Here is an 18145-nt window from a genome sequence, read left to right on the forward strand (position 1 = left end):
CCCTCCCTCCCTCTCCTTCCTTCCTTCCTTCCTTCCTTCCTTCCTTCCTTCCTTCCTTCCTTCCTTCCTTCCTTCCTTCCTTCCTTCTTTCTTTCTCTTCAGACAGTCTTGCTCTGTCTCCCAGGCTGGAGTGCAGTGGCACGATCTCAGCTCATTGCAACCTCTGCCTCCTGGGCTCCAGCAATCCTCCTACCTCAGCCTCCCATGTAGCTGGGACCACAGGTATGCAACACCACGCCCAGCTAATTTTTGTATTTTTAGTAGAGATGAGGGTTTCACCATGTTGCCCAGTCTAGTCTCAAACTCCTGAGCTCAAGTGATCTGCCCACCTTGGCCTCCTGAAGTGCCAGGATTACAGGTGTGAGCCCCTGCACCCAGCCAACGTATTGAACCTTTTGGTATTTACCACATTGTCCTCATTTTTCTCAATTCATTACCAATCCATGTAAAAACCCCATCATGGTACACACCAGCACACAAATGCCACTGGATCATCAAAGGTAGTTAGTGGCTCAGTGCATGGAAGAGCATTTACTGAATAGTGCTGGTCACAAAATGGATGGAAGCTGAACCCTTTGGTCTACTCATGATATGCCAGTCTCATGTCTGTTGTGATGTTGAGAGAAGGTAGTGGGTATCTGTGCCTGAAACAACTTAAAGCTTCCCCTGCCCTAACCTTAGAGCACTGTTGAGAAAATGTCCCGATGACAAAATGAAACAGTTTAAATCGAACTCATTAGATGCTCCACCCAAGTAAACCTGTATTTATTGGCAGTGATAGTAGCAATATGTTCCGAAGGCACTATTTCTGGACACCTCTCATGCAAATAGGAAGCTCTTGTCTCCATAAAGGATGATGACAAATATTGGATCCTTTTTCTGGCTCTTTTGTGTTAATACCAGACTAATCAAGAAATATCACGAACAGACAATGTAAGTCAGCTGCGACTATTCACCGTTACTTGTCTGTTGATTAAAAAAAGTTGGTATAATGATTACAAACCTATGCTCGTTTTGGAAAACAGAGATAATATGTCCTTCTGATTAGATATGCGTCTCTTAGAGACTTACTGCCTTATATTTTAAGTTAGTGTTATTTAATATAGTTTAATGCCCATCTTTTGTCTTCCTTGTTGGATTATTGACTTGTAGAGATCAAAGAGAACTCTGGATCTAACTTTGAAATATCATTGTGATTTGCTTGGGTCATGAACATATTAGACACTCCATAAGTACGGTTCTGTTTTTGAGACAGAGTCTCACTCTGTCACCCAGGCTGGAGAGCAATGGCACGATCTTGGCTTACTGCAACCTCCACCTTCTGGGCTCAAGCAATTCTCCAGCAACAGCCTCTTGAGTAGCTGGGATTACAGGTGCCCACCACCACGTCTGGCTAATTTTTGTGTTTTTAGTAGAGACGGTGTTTCACCATGTTGGCCAAGCTGGTTTCAAACTCCTGACCTCAAATGATTCACCTGTCTCAGCCTCCCAAAGTGCTGGGATTACAGGCATGAGCCACCGCCCCCAGCCATAAGTACAGTTCTTGTTGAAAAAATAAACATCTGATTGACCTAATGGAAAGAACACAAAACAATGCAAACATATTCCCAACAAAATAGGACAAATTGGAAAATTTGTTGACATAAAGGAGAAAAAGTAGATTAGGAGCAGGAAATGGAGCCTGTGGTTCCTGTAGTATATAGTGAAGGTTCTGCGGACACGGGCTGGGAATAATCATAGCAGTGGTGAAAATGTATTGAGCACTTACCTGCTCTTAGTGTCATCCGCTCCTCATAGCAACATGATAGGTGCTTGTCATCCTCACCTTTTTAATGGATGAAGGAGCTGAGGCTTAGAGAAATGGAGTAAGTTGCTCAAGGTCACATAGCTGTTAAGTATAGATTTGAACTCAAGGCTAATTCTAGAATCCCGGTGCTAAACCACAGTACACACCACTGGGGGTGGTGTCAGTCCCAGCTCAGTGAAGAATGCGGTTTTTCTGCACTTGTCCTATCATCGAGCAATTTCCTTGCCAGCAATAAATAGATTCTTATTGTGTCCTTGGCCAGGCGACTTTCACTTTTAAAATGAGTTAACGCTCAATTCATCTGTATTTTAAAAAATGGTAATACTGATATGTAATTTAGTGGAAGAAGCAGAAATCCCCATTTGGTGGGAAGACAACAGGAAGCAGCTGGCTGTGGGTGTATGGGCGCCCCCTCCCAGAGAGAACTTGAGTTTATAAGCACCCTCCTGGGTCCGTAACACCATCAGTCACCCTGAATTTCTCCTGAGGATAAACCAGGAGGAGCCACGCGGGTAATTAGAAATCTGCCTCCTTTCTTCCATCTGGCAGGAGAGGTGTTTTCCTTTGTTACGTGTGTAATTAGGATGATGAGTGACTTCAGGCGGCAGCCCCTCTCCTGGTTGTGGGGTTTCTCTGAGGTGTGTGCATCTTTCTGACAGCAGGGCTCTTACCTCCTTGGGGCCACCCTTCTGTGCACCAGCAGAAGGGGCCTTGTGATCCAGGACACGGGGATGAGCAAGCATGCAGAGAAACCAACACTAGTCAGACAGTCAAGCATTCAGGAAGCGGGAGGATGATTTTAGAGGTGAAGGGGAAAGTGGGATAGAGGGGGGAATCCTCTTTGGGGATTTCCATTACCGGACAGAACTCTTGTCTCCTCATCTGGAGGAGACAGGATATCCCTGGAGAAGGGATATCAATGGCTGCTTAAACGGGGGAAGAGAGAAAACTTAGTTGGGTGTTGCACTGAGTTCAGTGAGGGAGGTGATCCCAGTGTATGTCCTGGCTAAGGGGTTTCCTTACCCTGAGTTGCATGAGGGGGCTTGTGATTCTCACGTATGGTGTTCATACCTTTTCCTTTTTCTTCTTTTTACCAATTACAACCTATAGAGCGGCTAGCAATGGCAATACTAGTAGGAAGATAACTAGACCTCACTGAGCCTGCGTGTCTTGTGTCAAGTATGGTTTAGCACTTCACTGGGCTGCTGTGAGAATCACTGTGCATAAGGTTGTGGGACCCCTTTAGATTCTAGAGTGATCAGAGGATCACAGCCAAGCACGGAAGCCCTGACTGCCGCAGTCTTGCTTCCTCCTCTTCCTAGGGGCACAAACAAAGCTGAGTGGAGTTTGGCTTTGATATTGCCTATCCTGTTTATTGCCTGAAGGAATATTCTGGATTAGGAGATTGTGAAGGAGGGGCAAAGAAGCCTGGCAGGAGGTGATTCTGTTCATTTTATTTTTTAACTCCAGTGCCTTCAGTAAATCCAGGAGGTCATAGAGGCAGAAGGAAGCATTCTTTTTTTTTTTTTTTCTTTTGAGACAGAGTCTCACTCTGTCGCCAGGGTTGGAGTGCAGTGGCGCAATCTCGGTTTAGTACAAGCTCTACCTCCCGGATTCACACCATTCTCCTGCCTCAGCCTCCCAAGTAGCTGGAACTACAGGCACACACCACCACGCCTGGCTAATTTTTGTTGTATTTTTTTTTAGTAGAGACAGGGTTTCACCGTGTTAGCCAGGATGGTCTCAATCTCCTGACCTCGTGATCCGCCTGCCTTGGCCTCCCAAAGTGCTGGGATTACACGCATGAGCCACCACACCTGGCCAGAAGGAAGCATTCTTGAAGCAAACAGCCCCGCTTTGCTCTGCCCCCAAGTCTGCCACCCTTTGCCAGCCGTCTGGCCGGGTGCCTGCCCTGCACAGTGCTGTTTCACCCAGACAGTGGGCCTGGAGGGCAGGGGTGTGCATAAGGGTACCAAGGATAGGAAGCGGGGGGCTGGCTTTGGAGGCTCCAAGCTGGGAGCTGACACAGATGAACAGGCTAGAAGGCAAGGCCAATGCCTGCAGCCCACACTGTCACCCCAGAGCCAGTGACTAATAGTGGCAGAGGGTGGGGAGAGGAGAGTGCCAAGGGAGGGAGAGGACAGGGAAGTGGTGGGGAGCACCTGATCGGGGTGCAGCCCTGGCCATCTGCTGGTCAGCTCATACAGGCTCTCTATTGAGTGCAGTTTGGAAGCGGATTTTGGCTGGAGGACTAGAAAGAGCCTTGTTGTGGAAATGGAGTGTTTAGGAGGCTGCTCCTCCCCCGCTGCTCCTCTCTCACTTGCTTCCTGACCTCCAAAATGCTCCTTAAATATATAACACTCTCAAGGCCTGATGACTCCCCTGCCTGAGCTTGGAGCTTTGATTCCCCAACGTGTGACTGCAGCACTGCTCTGCCCCAGATTTCCCAGCAACTAGAGGCATGCAGCTATGCCCTGGTACTGCAGCGCTGCTCTGCTCCTGCTCCTGGAGCAAAGCGGGGGGTGGGGGTGGGGTGGGGGGGGTGGGGGCCTAGGGAGAGCAGCACAGAATGCAAGAATTTGACCTGGAAGGAGAGCCTCAGGGATCCTGTCATTTATTTTCTGCTCCAGATAGGGAGCCAGAGGCTTGGAGGCTTACCCAAGGTCATGGGATTCTAGTGGTGGAAAGAGCTCCAGATGAAGAGGTGGGAGACAGGAGGGCTGAATTCTCCCTTGGCTTCTGCCACTCAATGGCAGAAGCCTGAGATAGGACCTGATATTGTGGCATTTGAGTTCACAGCTTCCAGGTTTCCTTTGGCTGGGTGGCCCTGGGTGTCTGTAGGTAAGGTCAACAACAGCATGCTCTGGTGACCTCTTACTGTTCTAGTCCCCGTTTATGGATGAGGCAAGAAACACCAATTGTGTTTTCGTTGGATTAGGGAAGGAGTAGTACCAGGGTAGGCGAGACTTTGAGACTCATAGAAGACCAACAGAAAGTCAAAGCAGTTGAAATCAAAAGGAAAAAGCTGAACTGTTTCCAGCCTCCATTCTAAACCCAGTAAAGTTCAGAAGAAACCGTGGTTACAAGAGGCTTAGAGTAATACAAATCAAACCAACTTCATGTTCATTAAATTAGTGAACTCAGAAAGGCCAATTTTTGTGAACATATATTTGTGAAAATTCAGGTAACACAAAATATTGTCTAGACCCCTGTGCCCCACCTCCTCTTTATCAAGCCTGTTTATAAAAACCCAAAAAGGATTGGTGTTCAGTTGTTTTCTAATTACTCTGTTTATTTTAAATTTGTTTGCATTGAATAATTAGCTAATACAAAACAATATATAGGGGGAGCGCGATGGCTTACGCCTGTAATCCCAGCACTTTGGGAGACCAAGGCAGGTGGATTGCTTGAGCCCAGGAGTTCAAGAACAACCTGGGCAACACAGCGAAACCCCATCCCTACAAAAAATAAAAATAAAAATAAAAATAAGTTAGTTGGGCATGGTGGTGCTTGTCTGCAATCCCAGCTATTCAGGAAGCTGAGGTGGGAGAATCACTGGAGCCCAGGAGGTGGAGGCTGCAGTGAGCCATAATCATGCTACTGCACTCCAGCCTGGGCAACAGAGTGAGACCCTGTCTAAAAAAAAAGAAAGAAAAAAGAAAAAAAGCAAACAAATAATATTTATGAAATATATAAAATATGTATAAAGTATAAAGAAGAAATGACAATTGCAGGAGTACCTCTCACCTGTTCTGCTCCATTGCATGTGACTGCTTTATACATTTTCAGTGCTGTGTACTGTTCCACCTTAAGAAAATAACACAAGGCATGTATCCTTTCGGTTGACAGACATTTGATTTCAGGGTTTTTGTTTTGCTTTTGTTGTTACATGGAGTGCTATTTAAAGTTTTTCGTGCATGCCTCCAAATGTGAGTTGCTTCATTATTGGAGTAGAACTGTTAGGTGTTAGAGGAGGCAATCATCCAACTTTATTACATAATACCACTTAATTTTCTTAGGGAGTTGAAGCAGTATACACTCCTACTAGCTCCTTTCCAACACTTGATATTATTTGATTTTTAATTTTTGTCAATGGGATGAGTATGTGATGACATCTCACCAGAGTTCCAATTTATATTTTCCTGAGTACTAATGAATTGAGCTCTTTTTATATGTTTATTGCTTTCTCTTCTGAAAATGCTAACTCAAAGCATGTCTATTTTCAGAATTATCTTTCTTTTTCTCGTTGGTTTGTAGGAATTTTTAATAAATTCTGTGAACAGTTCCTTTCTCAAGCAATATATGTTGCAAATATTTTCTCTTAGAACAGCCTTGTCTTTTCTCTCTATGATCTCTTTGGATGATCGAAGTTTTTAACTTTACTGTGGCTGAATCTGTCATTTTCTTCCTTTATGGGAATTGTTTCTGGGTCAGTTGTTTAGGAAACTCTCAGGGTGCAATCGGTGTAAGAGTCAGTTTGTGATTATGATTTATCAGAGGAGATTATTCTTCCTCCTTTGTTCAACATCAAGGTTTAGGGCAGGCAATTTTCCTTTTAGTTCCTGGGCAGCATTTGTGCATTTCTTTCAAGTTCATCCTTACAGTGAGAGTGTAGTCCACTGGGACCCACTTTCTAAGGCAGTCGCCTCTGGATTCTCTCACCACTTGTGGGCTTTGGGAGTTATCTCTAGTGTGCTCTGGGAGGCCCTGAAAACTGAAGCCCAGTTTCACTATTTTCTGCCATCACTACATTTTTGACCTTTAAATATTTCTTTTTTTTTTGATAGCTCATCAAGCACTTTTAATTTCTTTTTTTTTTTTCCATTTTATCTGTGTATATACCATCTTGCCAGACATGAAAGTCTTTGCAATCTAGTTTCCTCTAAGCAATTCTTATCCTTCCTGAAATGCAAATGTCGGGGAGCAGCCAGATTGCAGGGAGTCGGGCAGAAGCAGGAGAATCTGTGTATTCATTCTTAGAGGTTATGTTAGTGCTTGCGATTTACTAGCCAGGAACTTTTCAAACCATGGAGACTGCTCTCCATGAGAAGATAAAGAGGGAAGTTAGATGAGGAACATTTTTCCCATCTCACTTGGTCTTAGTCTTTACCTCAGAAAGCACTTCCATGTCTCTTCAAAGCTATGTTTGGATCACCTTTTGAGATTTTCTTTCTCTTTTCTTCTTTTTTTTTGATGGTCTTGCTCTGTTGCCCAGGCTGGAGTGCAGTGGCGTGATCTCAACTCACTGCAACCTCCACCTCCCAAGTTCCAGTGATTCTCCTGCCTCTGCCTCCCAAGTCTCTGGGATTACAGGCGTGCACCACCAAGTGTGGCTAATTTTTGTATTTTTAGTAGAGATGGGCTTTCACCATGTTGGCAAGGCTGGTCTCGAATTCCTAACCTCAGGTGATCCACCCATCTCAGCCTCCCAAAGTGCTGGAATTACAGATGTGAGCCACCATGGCCAGCCGAGTTTTCTTTATGGGCCAGAAAAATGGAACCTGTCTCCAGGGCCCTTGAGAAGCGCTGTTTCAGAAACAAGAGAGAGCCAAGGGGAATTCGAGGCAGATGATGAGCACTCAACCCAGTGAGCTCTCCTGTTCTTCCTTCCCTTTTGGTTTCCTCACATCACACACAGACACTCAAGCCAGCCAACTCATCAGTAACAGAAGAGATTTAGTCTTGGTTTAGTCTCTTTTTTACTTATTGCCTGGATTCTTTTTCTCCTGGGAGCATGTGAGGTTTTATAAACCAGCTTGTCTGATAGAGAAGGAAATTTTTAATAAACATACATATTGATTAAGACAATAGGTTTTTGAGCTAGGGATGCCTGCATTCAAATTCCAGACTTGCAGCTTGCTAGCTGTTTGACATTAGGCAAATTAAGGCACTACAGTTAGGCTGGCCGGGGTGCTTATACCTGCAATTCCAATGCTTTGGGAGGCCGAGGTGGGCGGATCACCTGAGGTCAGGAGTTCGAGAGCAGCCTGGTCAACATGGTGAAACCCCATCTCTACTAAAAATACAAAAATTAGCTGGGCACTGTGGTGCGCACCTGTAATCTCAGCTACTCAGGAGACTGAGGCAGGAGAATTGCTTGAACCCGGCCAGCAGAGATTGCAGTGAGCTGAGATTGCACCACTGCACTCCAGCCTGGGCGACAGAGTGAGACTCCGTCTCAAAAAAATAAATAAATAAAAAAGACACTACAGTTAGTCTTCAGTGGCATTACCTGAAAAATCATGAGGTACTGCCTTATACGGATGTGAGGATTTAGTAAGAGAATACATGCAAAATGCTTAGCTTGATGCCTGACATAACTAACCCTCAATATACTCTTCTTAGTAGTTGAGAAGGAGTTGACTTTTTGGATTGTTGTTTTTGTAGTTAAAAAAAAAAAACAGCTAGAGCAAAAGCCAAAAATTTTTACAGTTACAGTAATGTGTTTTTAATATAGTACTTGGACATCTTTGATCCTAATGTGTTGCTTGTGATCAGAGCAGTTGATGGGCCAGGATGAGAATACAGTATTCACGTGTACCTGGAGTACTCTCAGTGACATTTGCCTCGGGGCTGGATCACATGACCTGGTATTTCCATTGAGTGAATTATCTAGGTCATAAAGGACAACTCTTTGTACTTCTGGAATCTGTTGCATCCCTTCAGTATCTGTGCTGAAAGTATGGCCTGGGTACAGGCTCCAGGAGCTTTAAAAACATAACTTTGGATGTGTTCAGAAGTCCTGGCAGCATTTGAGGGTTGTCTGGCGTGGGGCTATGGATAGATCAATTCTGCAGCCAAGGGCTGCTTCGGGAACACCTTTCTGAAAACTCAGTATACCTTATTTTTTTCTTTTTTTCATTTTTTACTAGTGGAATCAGGTCACAAAAGCTTAGTGTACCTTAAAGAGTGTTTCTTCTGGACCACGTGGACATTGGAGAGAGAACATGGTGTTTTTAGTTCGGTTTGAGTAAGGTCACTTAAATGCTTGCTTCTAGTACCCCTACAATACCCAAGCCCTCCTCCTCAGTGGGGATATAGAGCTAGCTGAGCGACACACAGTCCTTGTCTCCATGGTGCTTATCCTCTAAAAAGAACAAAGCAGATTTGTTGCCCAGGCTGGATTGCAGTGGTGGGATCTGGGCTCACTGCAACCTCTGTCTCTCTGGTTCAAGCGATTGTCTTGCCTCAGCCTCCCGAGTAACTGGGATTACAAGCATGTGCCACCACGCCCAGCTAAATTTTGTATTTTTAGTAGAGACGAGGTTTCGCCATGTTGGCCAGGCTGGTCTCAAACTCCTGACCTCAAGGGATCCGCCGCCTTGGGCTCCCAAAGTGCTGGGATTACAGGCATGAGCCACTATGCTTGGCCAAAGGAGAAATGATCACTTTTTCTCACTTTAGAGGGTCAAGTATAGATGATGTCCATACAGCAAGAGGATGTCTGCAGATTGTTTTACGGGCAAATTTTAGGGTAAAGGCTTATTATGGTTTGATTGTTTTGGAGCAAGTTTCCGGGTAAAGCTTTATTATCATGGTTCAGTTGAAGGTTGCTATTTCATAATTAATCTCTTTGTTCGTTGTCACCCATCCGCAATACTGACCCACATAGTAATGCAGGGAAAGAGAGAAAGGAATCATACAGCCAGGGAAGCTGTTGGTACTGGAACTCCCAGGCCCCAGCCTGGAGGATCCGATTTAGGAGGAGCCACTTCCCCCTTCTCAGTGAACTGTTAGGTTCCAGCTAGAGTTGAAAATCCCGGTCCTGCCTTACTGGGGTGCTGTGGCTGGTCTGCATCTTCTTGGAGCACAGGATTGGTGAGCATGTGGCTTAAATCCTAAACCAGGCCTTTGTGGTCGGTCACCTTAAAAGGATCCCTGGCCCCAGGTGACGATGTGCTGCCCTGCCGCCAGAAGTTGCTGCCTCACCGTGCCTCCAAAAGTCAGGCAATTTCCCCAGCAGGAGGAGAGAACTGTGCATTCTGTGTGCAGCACACTGCCTGGGAGCACACAAGCCTTGCTTGCCCCGCCTTGCTGGGGAGAGGGTGAGGATTCTATTTAAGGTGGTCTTGTGTGCCTAGATGCCCCAGGCACTTACCTTGGGGCCTCTGAGTCTGCTTGGATTCCAGAGGTGTGCAGAGGAACTAGGGCCCAGGTTCCCCTCCCGCGCAGGGGTGGGGCGTTTTAACCCCTGGGTGGATGCTGATAGAAGTGCTCATCTTCAGATATTTCTGCCCCCTCCTCTTCCTTCCTGACACCACATTCCTCACACACCCTCTCCCTGATATTCTGTCCCATCCTGGGACTAAACGTGTGCTGTGTCTTTAAATGGGCGGAAGTGGCTGGCAGTGCTTTGCTTGGGTACTGCATTGATTAGGAGATTATATGGAGCTGCGGGAGCTGCCGCCTGGGGGAAGAGAGGTGCAGGTTCTGCTAGGTTTGTGCTCTCCTCCCAGGCTTTCCTTGGCTTCCTTCCCCAAAGCAGCTCAGAGCCGGTATGAGGTGAGGGTAGGGGGCAGCCGGCCAGCCTGGCTGTTGACGGCAACTCCGGGGTTTGTTTCGCACAGCCTTGCCAGCGTTACCCATCCTCATCAGAAACGGGCAGCGACAGCCACAGCTCAGGCAGGCGGCTCCAGCCCCAGGCTGGATTTGCAGAATCTGTCCTTCGTCTCCAAGCCCAGCTTTCAGCTGGGAGACGGGGAAGAAGGGGCAGTGGCAGCAGTTCTTCTGGCTCTTTCTTCCTTTCTCTCTTTCTCTTTCTGTGTTCAAGTCACATTACATGGGATTCTGTTCTTTTGGGACTTCGTCATCTTTTCCAATATGTCCTGGGACCTCCGGAGCTGTAACGGGGATGCTAAGGACACGGTCAGTGGATTATCGTGACTGTACTAATGAAAGGATTCAAGCTCTCCTGGTAAGTAGAGGAGGGATAAGGAGCCTTCCTCTTCTGCCTTTCTTCAGCCCTGTGCTCCCCCCAGCACCCTCAAGAGGTCTCCTTCATTGATGCCATCTCACCAGGCATCGAGGGGTTAAGATGTGGGGACTAGGCACTTTAAAAGTTGGGGTACTCTCCCTGGCTCCTCCAGCTTCTATACTGCTTCTGTATTTTCCTTACCTTCTTTGAGGGCAGGGGTTTCGTGGAAGTTGGGGGGCAGTGGAGAGAACCAAACTGCGCTAAAAGGTTCTCCAACTTCGAGTACGTGAGGAGTGGTGTGCACAGAGGGAACTTGATAATAAAGAAACATCTCTTCCCTTTGGCGAGGCGTTGTGCGTCTGCATCAGGCTGGGGGTGCAGTTGTACCCTTCCTTAGCCCTGACCAACGCGTGATTTTGCAGGGGCGCGGGGGCTCTTTCTCACGTCAGCTGCTTAGGGCAGGCAGTCCCTAGGGGCATCCCTTTGAGGGGCCAGGCTCCATCTTCCAGGATGCCTGGTGTCCAGAGGCAAGTGGGCCACTGCCTACCCCAACGCAAACACTCACCTTGGGCCTTGGCAGGTGCCTCTTCCTGGGCTTAATATTGGGACATTAAAGGCATCTCTTGCTTGGGGTGTGGGAGTAGCTGTATTCTAGCTACAGAAGTAGTCAGAATATTTTTACCTTCCATTTAAAAAATAAAACATTTACTTCTCCCTCTTTTTTGACCCAATAAGGAGATTGCATGGGCAGGTGAATTGGCTTTTTATCTGGTAGAGAAACTGCAGATTTTGCTTGGAAAACTTTGCCATACCAGGGATCCGGTACCCCTGCAGGGTGGCGTGTAAGGCTGCCTGAGGCCTCCTTCAGAGGAGAAAGGCTCCTTGGACTGGGGAGGGAGCTTTCTCTCCCTGAAGAGGGTGGAGGGTGGGAGGAGGAGGATGAGCTTGGGAGAGCTCCCTGCAGGGATGAGTCCTGCCTTCATTGCGGCTGGCTGTCCACACATGGGGTGGGGAGGTGGCAGCTCACATCGCTGAATGAAAGGTTGATTTTCAGAGTCAGGTATGGGTGTTGAGTGATTTAAGGCATGGGGTCCTAACCTGGCTCTGGGCCACATTTGGCTTTCCAGGCACCCCTACCCTAGGTTAAACCCTGACAGAATGCCTCCTTTACGGAAGAGGGTCCGTTAGTGGGTCTTGAAAAGGCACTTTGCAGAAGGCAAAGGGAGGTGCTTAGTTTCTGCAAGTGTAACTCTCAAGAACTGTGAGGTCCCAAGAGCTGAGGAACACCAGTTATCCCCCAGCCGGGAGTTTCTTTTCCTCAAGTTTTGCTGTCCCTCTCTCTTATGTTTAGTCCTTGCTTTCTGGGGGTCTGGTACCCCATTCTTTCTGGGTGGGAGGCTATGAGCAGAGTTTATTGTCACTGGGAGTTCCAGGTCCAGACCAGCAGCTAAAGCTGTTCTTTATTCCTCAGTAGAGCCGTGCTTGGTCTGTAGCTTGGATGCGGCCTCCCAGAAAAGGCCAGGTGCTGCAGGGACACTGGGCTCTTCATCAGAAATCTCTCAGCATCCTTCTGCGCCCCTGCTGTCAGCACACGCAGCTTGGGGCTGAGGGGTAGCTTGGCTGTCATTCAGGATGAGACATCACTTTAACAGTAGGCTCTCAGCTCAGCCTGGTTTGGTCCTCAGGGATGTGCAGAGATGTTTGCCTTTAAAAATCTGCCTTGAGCATCTCTTGATGCATTTCAACAAGGAGAGCAGTGTTAATCTGGGAACTGTAATTGGGATAATTTTATCTTCTTCAGCCAAATAAAATTTTACAAGGATGGGACAATTTTGTCATTTATCTCTGCATTGATACCGTTAGATCCTGTGACCCATTGTCTCATTAAGTACAGGTCCATTTTGGTCCAGTGGTCAAACTTTGTAGCTGTGGATGAAATGTGGCTCCCTTTGGCAGTATCCCAACTGGTACTCCCTACTCTCTGGTACTCAGGTACTGATACTCAGGATACTAATGCTGGTACTCTGGTACTGGTACTCAGGATACTCCCTACTCTTCCAACAAGGAGACTTGGTAGAAGCAAGATGACCAAATCTGTTGACTACCTTGATAGCACTGTCTGCATGTGGAAATTATAGTGTTTGAATTATTTCTAGAAACAACTCTGGAATGCCTACTATGGGTTGGTGATATAAAAAAAATAATGATAAATACTGATAAGAACAATGGCGACCAACATTTGCTGAAACTGTGTGTCAAGCACCACAGTAAACTCTTTACATGTATTAACTCCCATAGAGCTCACAGTGTTATGAAACGAATCCCCATTTTATGGGTGGGGAAACAGACACAGAGTTTAAGTGGCCTGCGTGAAGGCGTGCAGATAGGAACCAGGCTTTGGGCTTGCAGCAGGGTAAGTTGCCCCAGTGATTCACCTGTCCCTGGTTACTCTTCTTCTCTGGTATAATTTCCACTCCATGTAATGCCATGCTAGGCACCAGCTTTTTTTCATGTTCCGTTGTCTCTTATATTCATTAGGTCAGTTAGTTAGACTTTTAAAAGTGTGTATAAATATGTTTTATCATTTGATTCTTACTATAACCCAATAAAGCAGCTGGTGTCTCCATTTTAGAGTTAGGGAAACTGAGGCACAGAGTGGCAAAGTGAGATTTCATTAAATGAATGCAACCAGTTTGTGGGGAAGCCAGGATACACTCTTATGGCTGGACTGATTTCAGAGTGGGGACTAACTACCATAGTAACAGCAAGGTGTGTCTGTCAGGCCTTCTTTCCCAGAGAGCAGGCTCAGGGTCTGTCCATTCATTTACTCATCTATCTCTTCATTCTACAAATGTTGATCAAGTATTATTTTTGCAGCCCTGTTGTCCACGCATTGTGAAGTTAATAAAATGTAAAGGACAATGCTTTGGACTTGTAGGGGCTGGTAGCCTCACAGATGGAAGGAGGCTCCTTCACACCTCTGACACATGTGTACATGCAAGTCAGTAAGTGCTAAGGGACAGATAAGTGTGGTGAACAGCAGACACTCTAGAAGTCCATTTCGGCTGGCATGGCTGAGAGGTCTTATTGGCGTAATTGAAATGTGAGGGAGGTTCAGAGGCTGGACAATTAGGTAAGTAAAGGCTGTACTTCACATAGCTGTACCTCATGGAGTTATGAGAGTGTCACTGAGGATGCTTTTGGATGAAGATGACCTTGACATATGTGTATGATTGACAAGTGGCTGGACTTTGAGATAGAATCTCCCCCAGTGCAACCCCTCTCTCTCAATAGGGTAGTAGCTTTAGGCTGTCTCGAAAGAGGTTTCTATGATTTCTTCTACTGGTAACTTGGCGAGCAAGGAAGGTAAGGGCAGTGGTGGAGGAGGCTGAGAGAGGAGGTGGCATTGACAAACAGATGGGGCTGTGGCCAAAGCTTCTGTGGGGCATGTAGTGATTTGAAAGCCAAGAAATTGGTTTCTTAAAGAATAACTCACCCATCTTCCACAGCTTCTACATGGTTAATTCTTTTTCTTTTGGTGACACAAAAATAGTCCTAATTCGTGTAGAGCCTCAGAACCTCAAACACTAAGAAGGTCTCCAATTTTGTGGGGCCGCTCCCCCTCCAGATGTTTCTGGCCCCCACAGGACTAGGCAGACTGTAGTGACACCTGTCTGAATTTCCTGTCCTCATGTTCCTGGTCATCACCTCTGCTGGGCTTGGTAATGCAGTCTCCAAGAGCCTGGGGTCTGTGACAGACCTTCAGGAAAGTCAGTGTGCTGGAAGAATTTGATTCTGCGGGAAAAAAAAGGTTGAGAGAAAGTATAGTTCTTGACAGAGAGCAGGTGAAGCATTTCTGTGGCGAGGGCTTAGTCCTCAGATGAGGAGAGTTTCGAATTTCTCCGTGTTTGAGTGGGTGAGTGAGCAGTCTTGCTGCTTTCACACTGTTTAGGAGGATGAGCACTGTGTGACAGAAGCTACTCACATTCTTCGCAGGTAGCTGGGAGAGTCCTTTTTTTTTTTTTTTTTTTACACTTCTCCATATCTCCATATTTCATGACCATTAATGGTCAACAATATTTTATTTGATAGTAAATGTCAGTTGCCTACTGTACCCATTCTCTTCGATCTGTTGGCAAGTGGGGCTCTGTTCATTCTTTAGCTGTTGCCTGGACCAAATTATCTATTTCTTTAGATTTCTTTTGTCTTTTCCTTTTCTTTGAGACAGAGTTTCACTCTTGTCACCCAGGCTGGAGTGAAGTGGTAAGATCTTGGCTCACTGCAACCTCCCTGTCCCCCGGGTTCAAGTGATTCTCCTGCCTCAGCATCTCAAGTAGCTGGGATTACAGGTGTGTGCCACCACACCCAGCTAATTTTTGTATTTTTAGTGGAGACGGCGTTTCACCATGTTGGCCAGGCTGGTCTCGAACTCCTGACCTCAGGTGATCCACCTGCCTTGGCCTCCCAAAGTGCTAGGATTACAGGCATGAGCCACTGTGCCCGGCCTCAAGATTCTTTCTGTAAGAGGTCTGCTCCAGAGGAGGGAGCCCTAGACATGGCCCCTGCACACCTCCTATAGAGTCAGGCTTCCCAGCTATGGAAATGTTTACCAGAAGGTGAGTTGCGGTGAAGGTTGGGGTTACTTCATGGCTTGAGATTCTGGAGAGATGACTCCTGAATCAGAACCTTGTAATCACCTTTTGGCCTGCTGTGTGGCCCTGGTAGGTGACTTCTGTTTGCCTTGGGTGGCGGTGGTTTTGAAAGTGGGATTAAATGACAGTATTGGGTGGATTAGTCGGTCTCTCAGCTTCCTTTTTAGTAATGGTTTAGAAAAAGGCCACAGTCCTGATAGAGCAGGTTGCTTGTAATGTGGACTGTTTGTGCTCTTCTGTAGTCAGCAGGGGACACTGAAAATAAACATTCATTTGAAACTATTAAATATTCATTTACAAACATCGCACAGCAGGCACACCCTCCTGCGAACAGTGTGAGATTTACTTTATTATTCTGTGGGACGGGAACTGGAGTTTTCCCATGGTTCAGTAAGTCCGGGACACTGAGGACTGGTCATCTAGGCATTTAAATCCCTTGAGTGACAAGGACAGCTCAGGGCGAGGACTGAAACTTCTGACTCTGACAGATTTCTTAAAAGGATAAGAGTTTCTCACCTCTCATCCATGGTTCTACTTTGGTAAACTGTACCTGGCTTGAAATTAGCAGCAATAAATGTTATTTCCTTTGTTGTGTTATTGTCTTCCTCATTACTACTTTAAGAAGAAAGAAAGAATGTAACTTTGTAGCTGGCAGAGATTGTTGCAGATCAGATTATGAGTACCTGAGGTTCATTCATGCTGCTGGCTCAAAGCCCTTACCTCCTGGCCTTCCTGAGGCTTGTTGTCATCAAGTTTATTATTGCTGGAAAAGATGGTTTAGAGTTTCTGATTAGAGAACTTGAAGACACTTCTTGTCTCTTGCTGAATTCTTTGGAAGGCTGGACATTTGTCCCCTAAATGAGCTATTAAGGTGAAAAGATGTGATGGACTACATATTGCTAGATGTTTTTGTTAATTTTTTTTTTTTTTTGAGATGGAGTTTTGCTCTTGTTGCCTAGGCTGAAGTGCAATGGTGCAATCTCGGTTCACCACAACCTCTGCCTCCCGGGTTCAAGCAATTCTCCTGTCCCAGCCTCCCAAGTAGCTGGGATTACAGGCATGCACCACCATGCCTGGCTAATTTTGTATTTTTTCAGTAGAGACGGGGTTTTCCCATGTTGGTCAGGCTGGTCTTGAACTCCCGACCTCAGGTGATCTACCCACCTTGGCCTCCCAAAGTGCTAGGATTACAGGCGTGAGCCACCATGCATGGCTTGTTTATTAATTTTTTTTTTTTTTTTTTTGAGGCGGAGTCTCGCTCTGTCGCCCGGACTGGAGTGCAGTGGCCGGATCTCAGCTCACTGCAAGCTCCGTCTCCCGGGTTTACGCCATTCTCCTGCCTCAGCCTCCTGAGTAGCTGGGACTACAGGCGCCAGCCACCTCGCCCGGCTAGTTTTTTTTTGTATTTTTAGTAGAGACGGGGTTTCACCGTGTTAGCCAGGATGGTCTTGATCTTCTGACCTCGTGATCCGCCCGTCTCGGCCTCCCAAATTATTAATTCTTAATGCTATTCTTTGGTTTGTGTTTGCAGAAAGATGTTGAACTAAACTGGGTTATGCCATGATAATACCGTTCCCTCCCCTCTTCACCCCAACCAGCTTAACTCATGCTAAATTTAGTTCTTGATCACTCCAAGTCCCCTCAGGCTCTGGAAAACTCTCCACGGAGGCTATCCTGCATGTAGCAGGCAGCTCAGTGATCCAGGCTGTAGAATGTCATGGCCCTTCTACCACAGTGGTCAGGGTGGGGTGGGAAGGAGGGCGTGGCTCTTAATGCTCCTCCCTGAAAGTGAATACACTGTCCCTGCACTTGCCACACATTGACCAGAACTAGTCACGTGGCCCTGCCTGACTGCAGGAAAGCTGGAAAATGTGGCTTCTGAGTGAAGGAAGAGGGGAGAACTGGAAATATGAGTGAGCACTCATCATGCATACCACTGCTGCACAGCTGCTTTTATTGCTAGTGTGGGCTTGGGCTCGTGTGCCTTCCTAAGACACAGCAGCACTTCCTTACTGCCTGTAGAATGAAGGCCTTCATCTGAGATGTCATGGAAGACCTCATGTGACCTTGCATGGTAGATTGACACACCATAGCCCACAGGCCAAATTCGGCTTGATGCCAGATTTTGTACAGTTCTTCCTAACTAGGAATGTTTCTTTACGTTTTTAAATGATTGAAGAAATTAAGAGAAGGATAATATGACATGCAAAAATTATATGAAATTCCAGAAGTTTTATTGGAACACAGGCATACCAATTTGTTTATATGTTACCAATGATCGCGTTCATGCTACAACAGCAGAATTGAGTAGTTGTGACACATCTATGACTGGCTCATCTAAAACGTTTATTATCCAGCCTTTTACTCAAAGTTTGCTGCACGCTAGTTTAAGCAAGTAGAGATACTTCTGAAGTGCAACAAAATATGTTTTTACTGGATAAGTCTTAGCTAGCAGTCCTGTTCTAGGTATTGTAATGGTAATGTGATGATAAGGATACTACTGATAATATGTCTAACATTTAATTCACTCTGTAATTTTATTTAGTTAGTTAATTTATTTATTTTTATTTTATATTATGTTTTTGAGACAGAGTCTGGCTCTCTCGCCCAGGCTAGAGTACAGTGAGGCAATCTCAGCTCACTGTAACCTCTGCCTTCTGGGTTCAAAAGAGTCTCCCATCTCAGCCTCCCGAGTAGCTGGGATTACAGGCACCTGCTACCATGCCAGGTTAATTTTTGTATTTTTAGCAGAGACAAGGTTTCGCCACGTTG

At 46.2% G+C, this 18145-nt stretch overlaps 1 protein-coding gene across 2 annotated transcripts in view; it reads left to right on the forward strand.

Moving 5' to 3' along the window:
- The first annotated feature begins 10185 nt into the window (after positions 1-10185).
- Positions 10186-18145, forward strand: part of GRAMD1B (GRAM domain containing 1B) — a 99243-nt gene continuing 91283 nt past the window's right edge. Inside the window, exon 1 of one of the 2 annotated variants that reach the window (XM_011927000.1) lies at positions 10186-10721. In XM_011927000.1, the coding sequence (XP_011782390.1) occupies positions 10699-10721 (23 nt within the window). In that variant the 5' untranslated portion in view covers positions 10186-10698. The remainder of the gene's footprint in view (positions 10722-18145) is intronic. The other variant, XM_011927001.1, reaches the window with a different exon arrangement.

Source organism: Colobus angolensis, unplaced genomic scaffold (assembly GCF_000951035.1).
Source record: "Colobus angolensis palliatus isolate OR3802 unplaced genomic scaffold, Cang.pa_1.0 Scaffold7, whole genome shotgun sequence".
NCBI lineage: Eukaryota > Metazoa > Chordata > Mammalia > Primates > Cercopithecidae > Colobus > Colobus angolensis.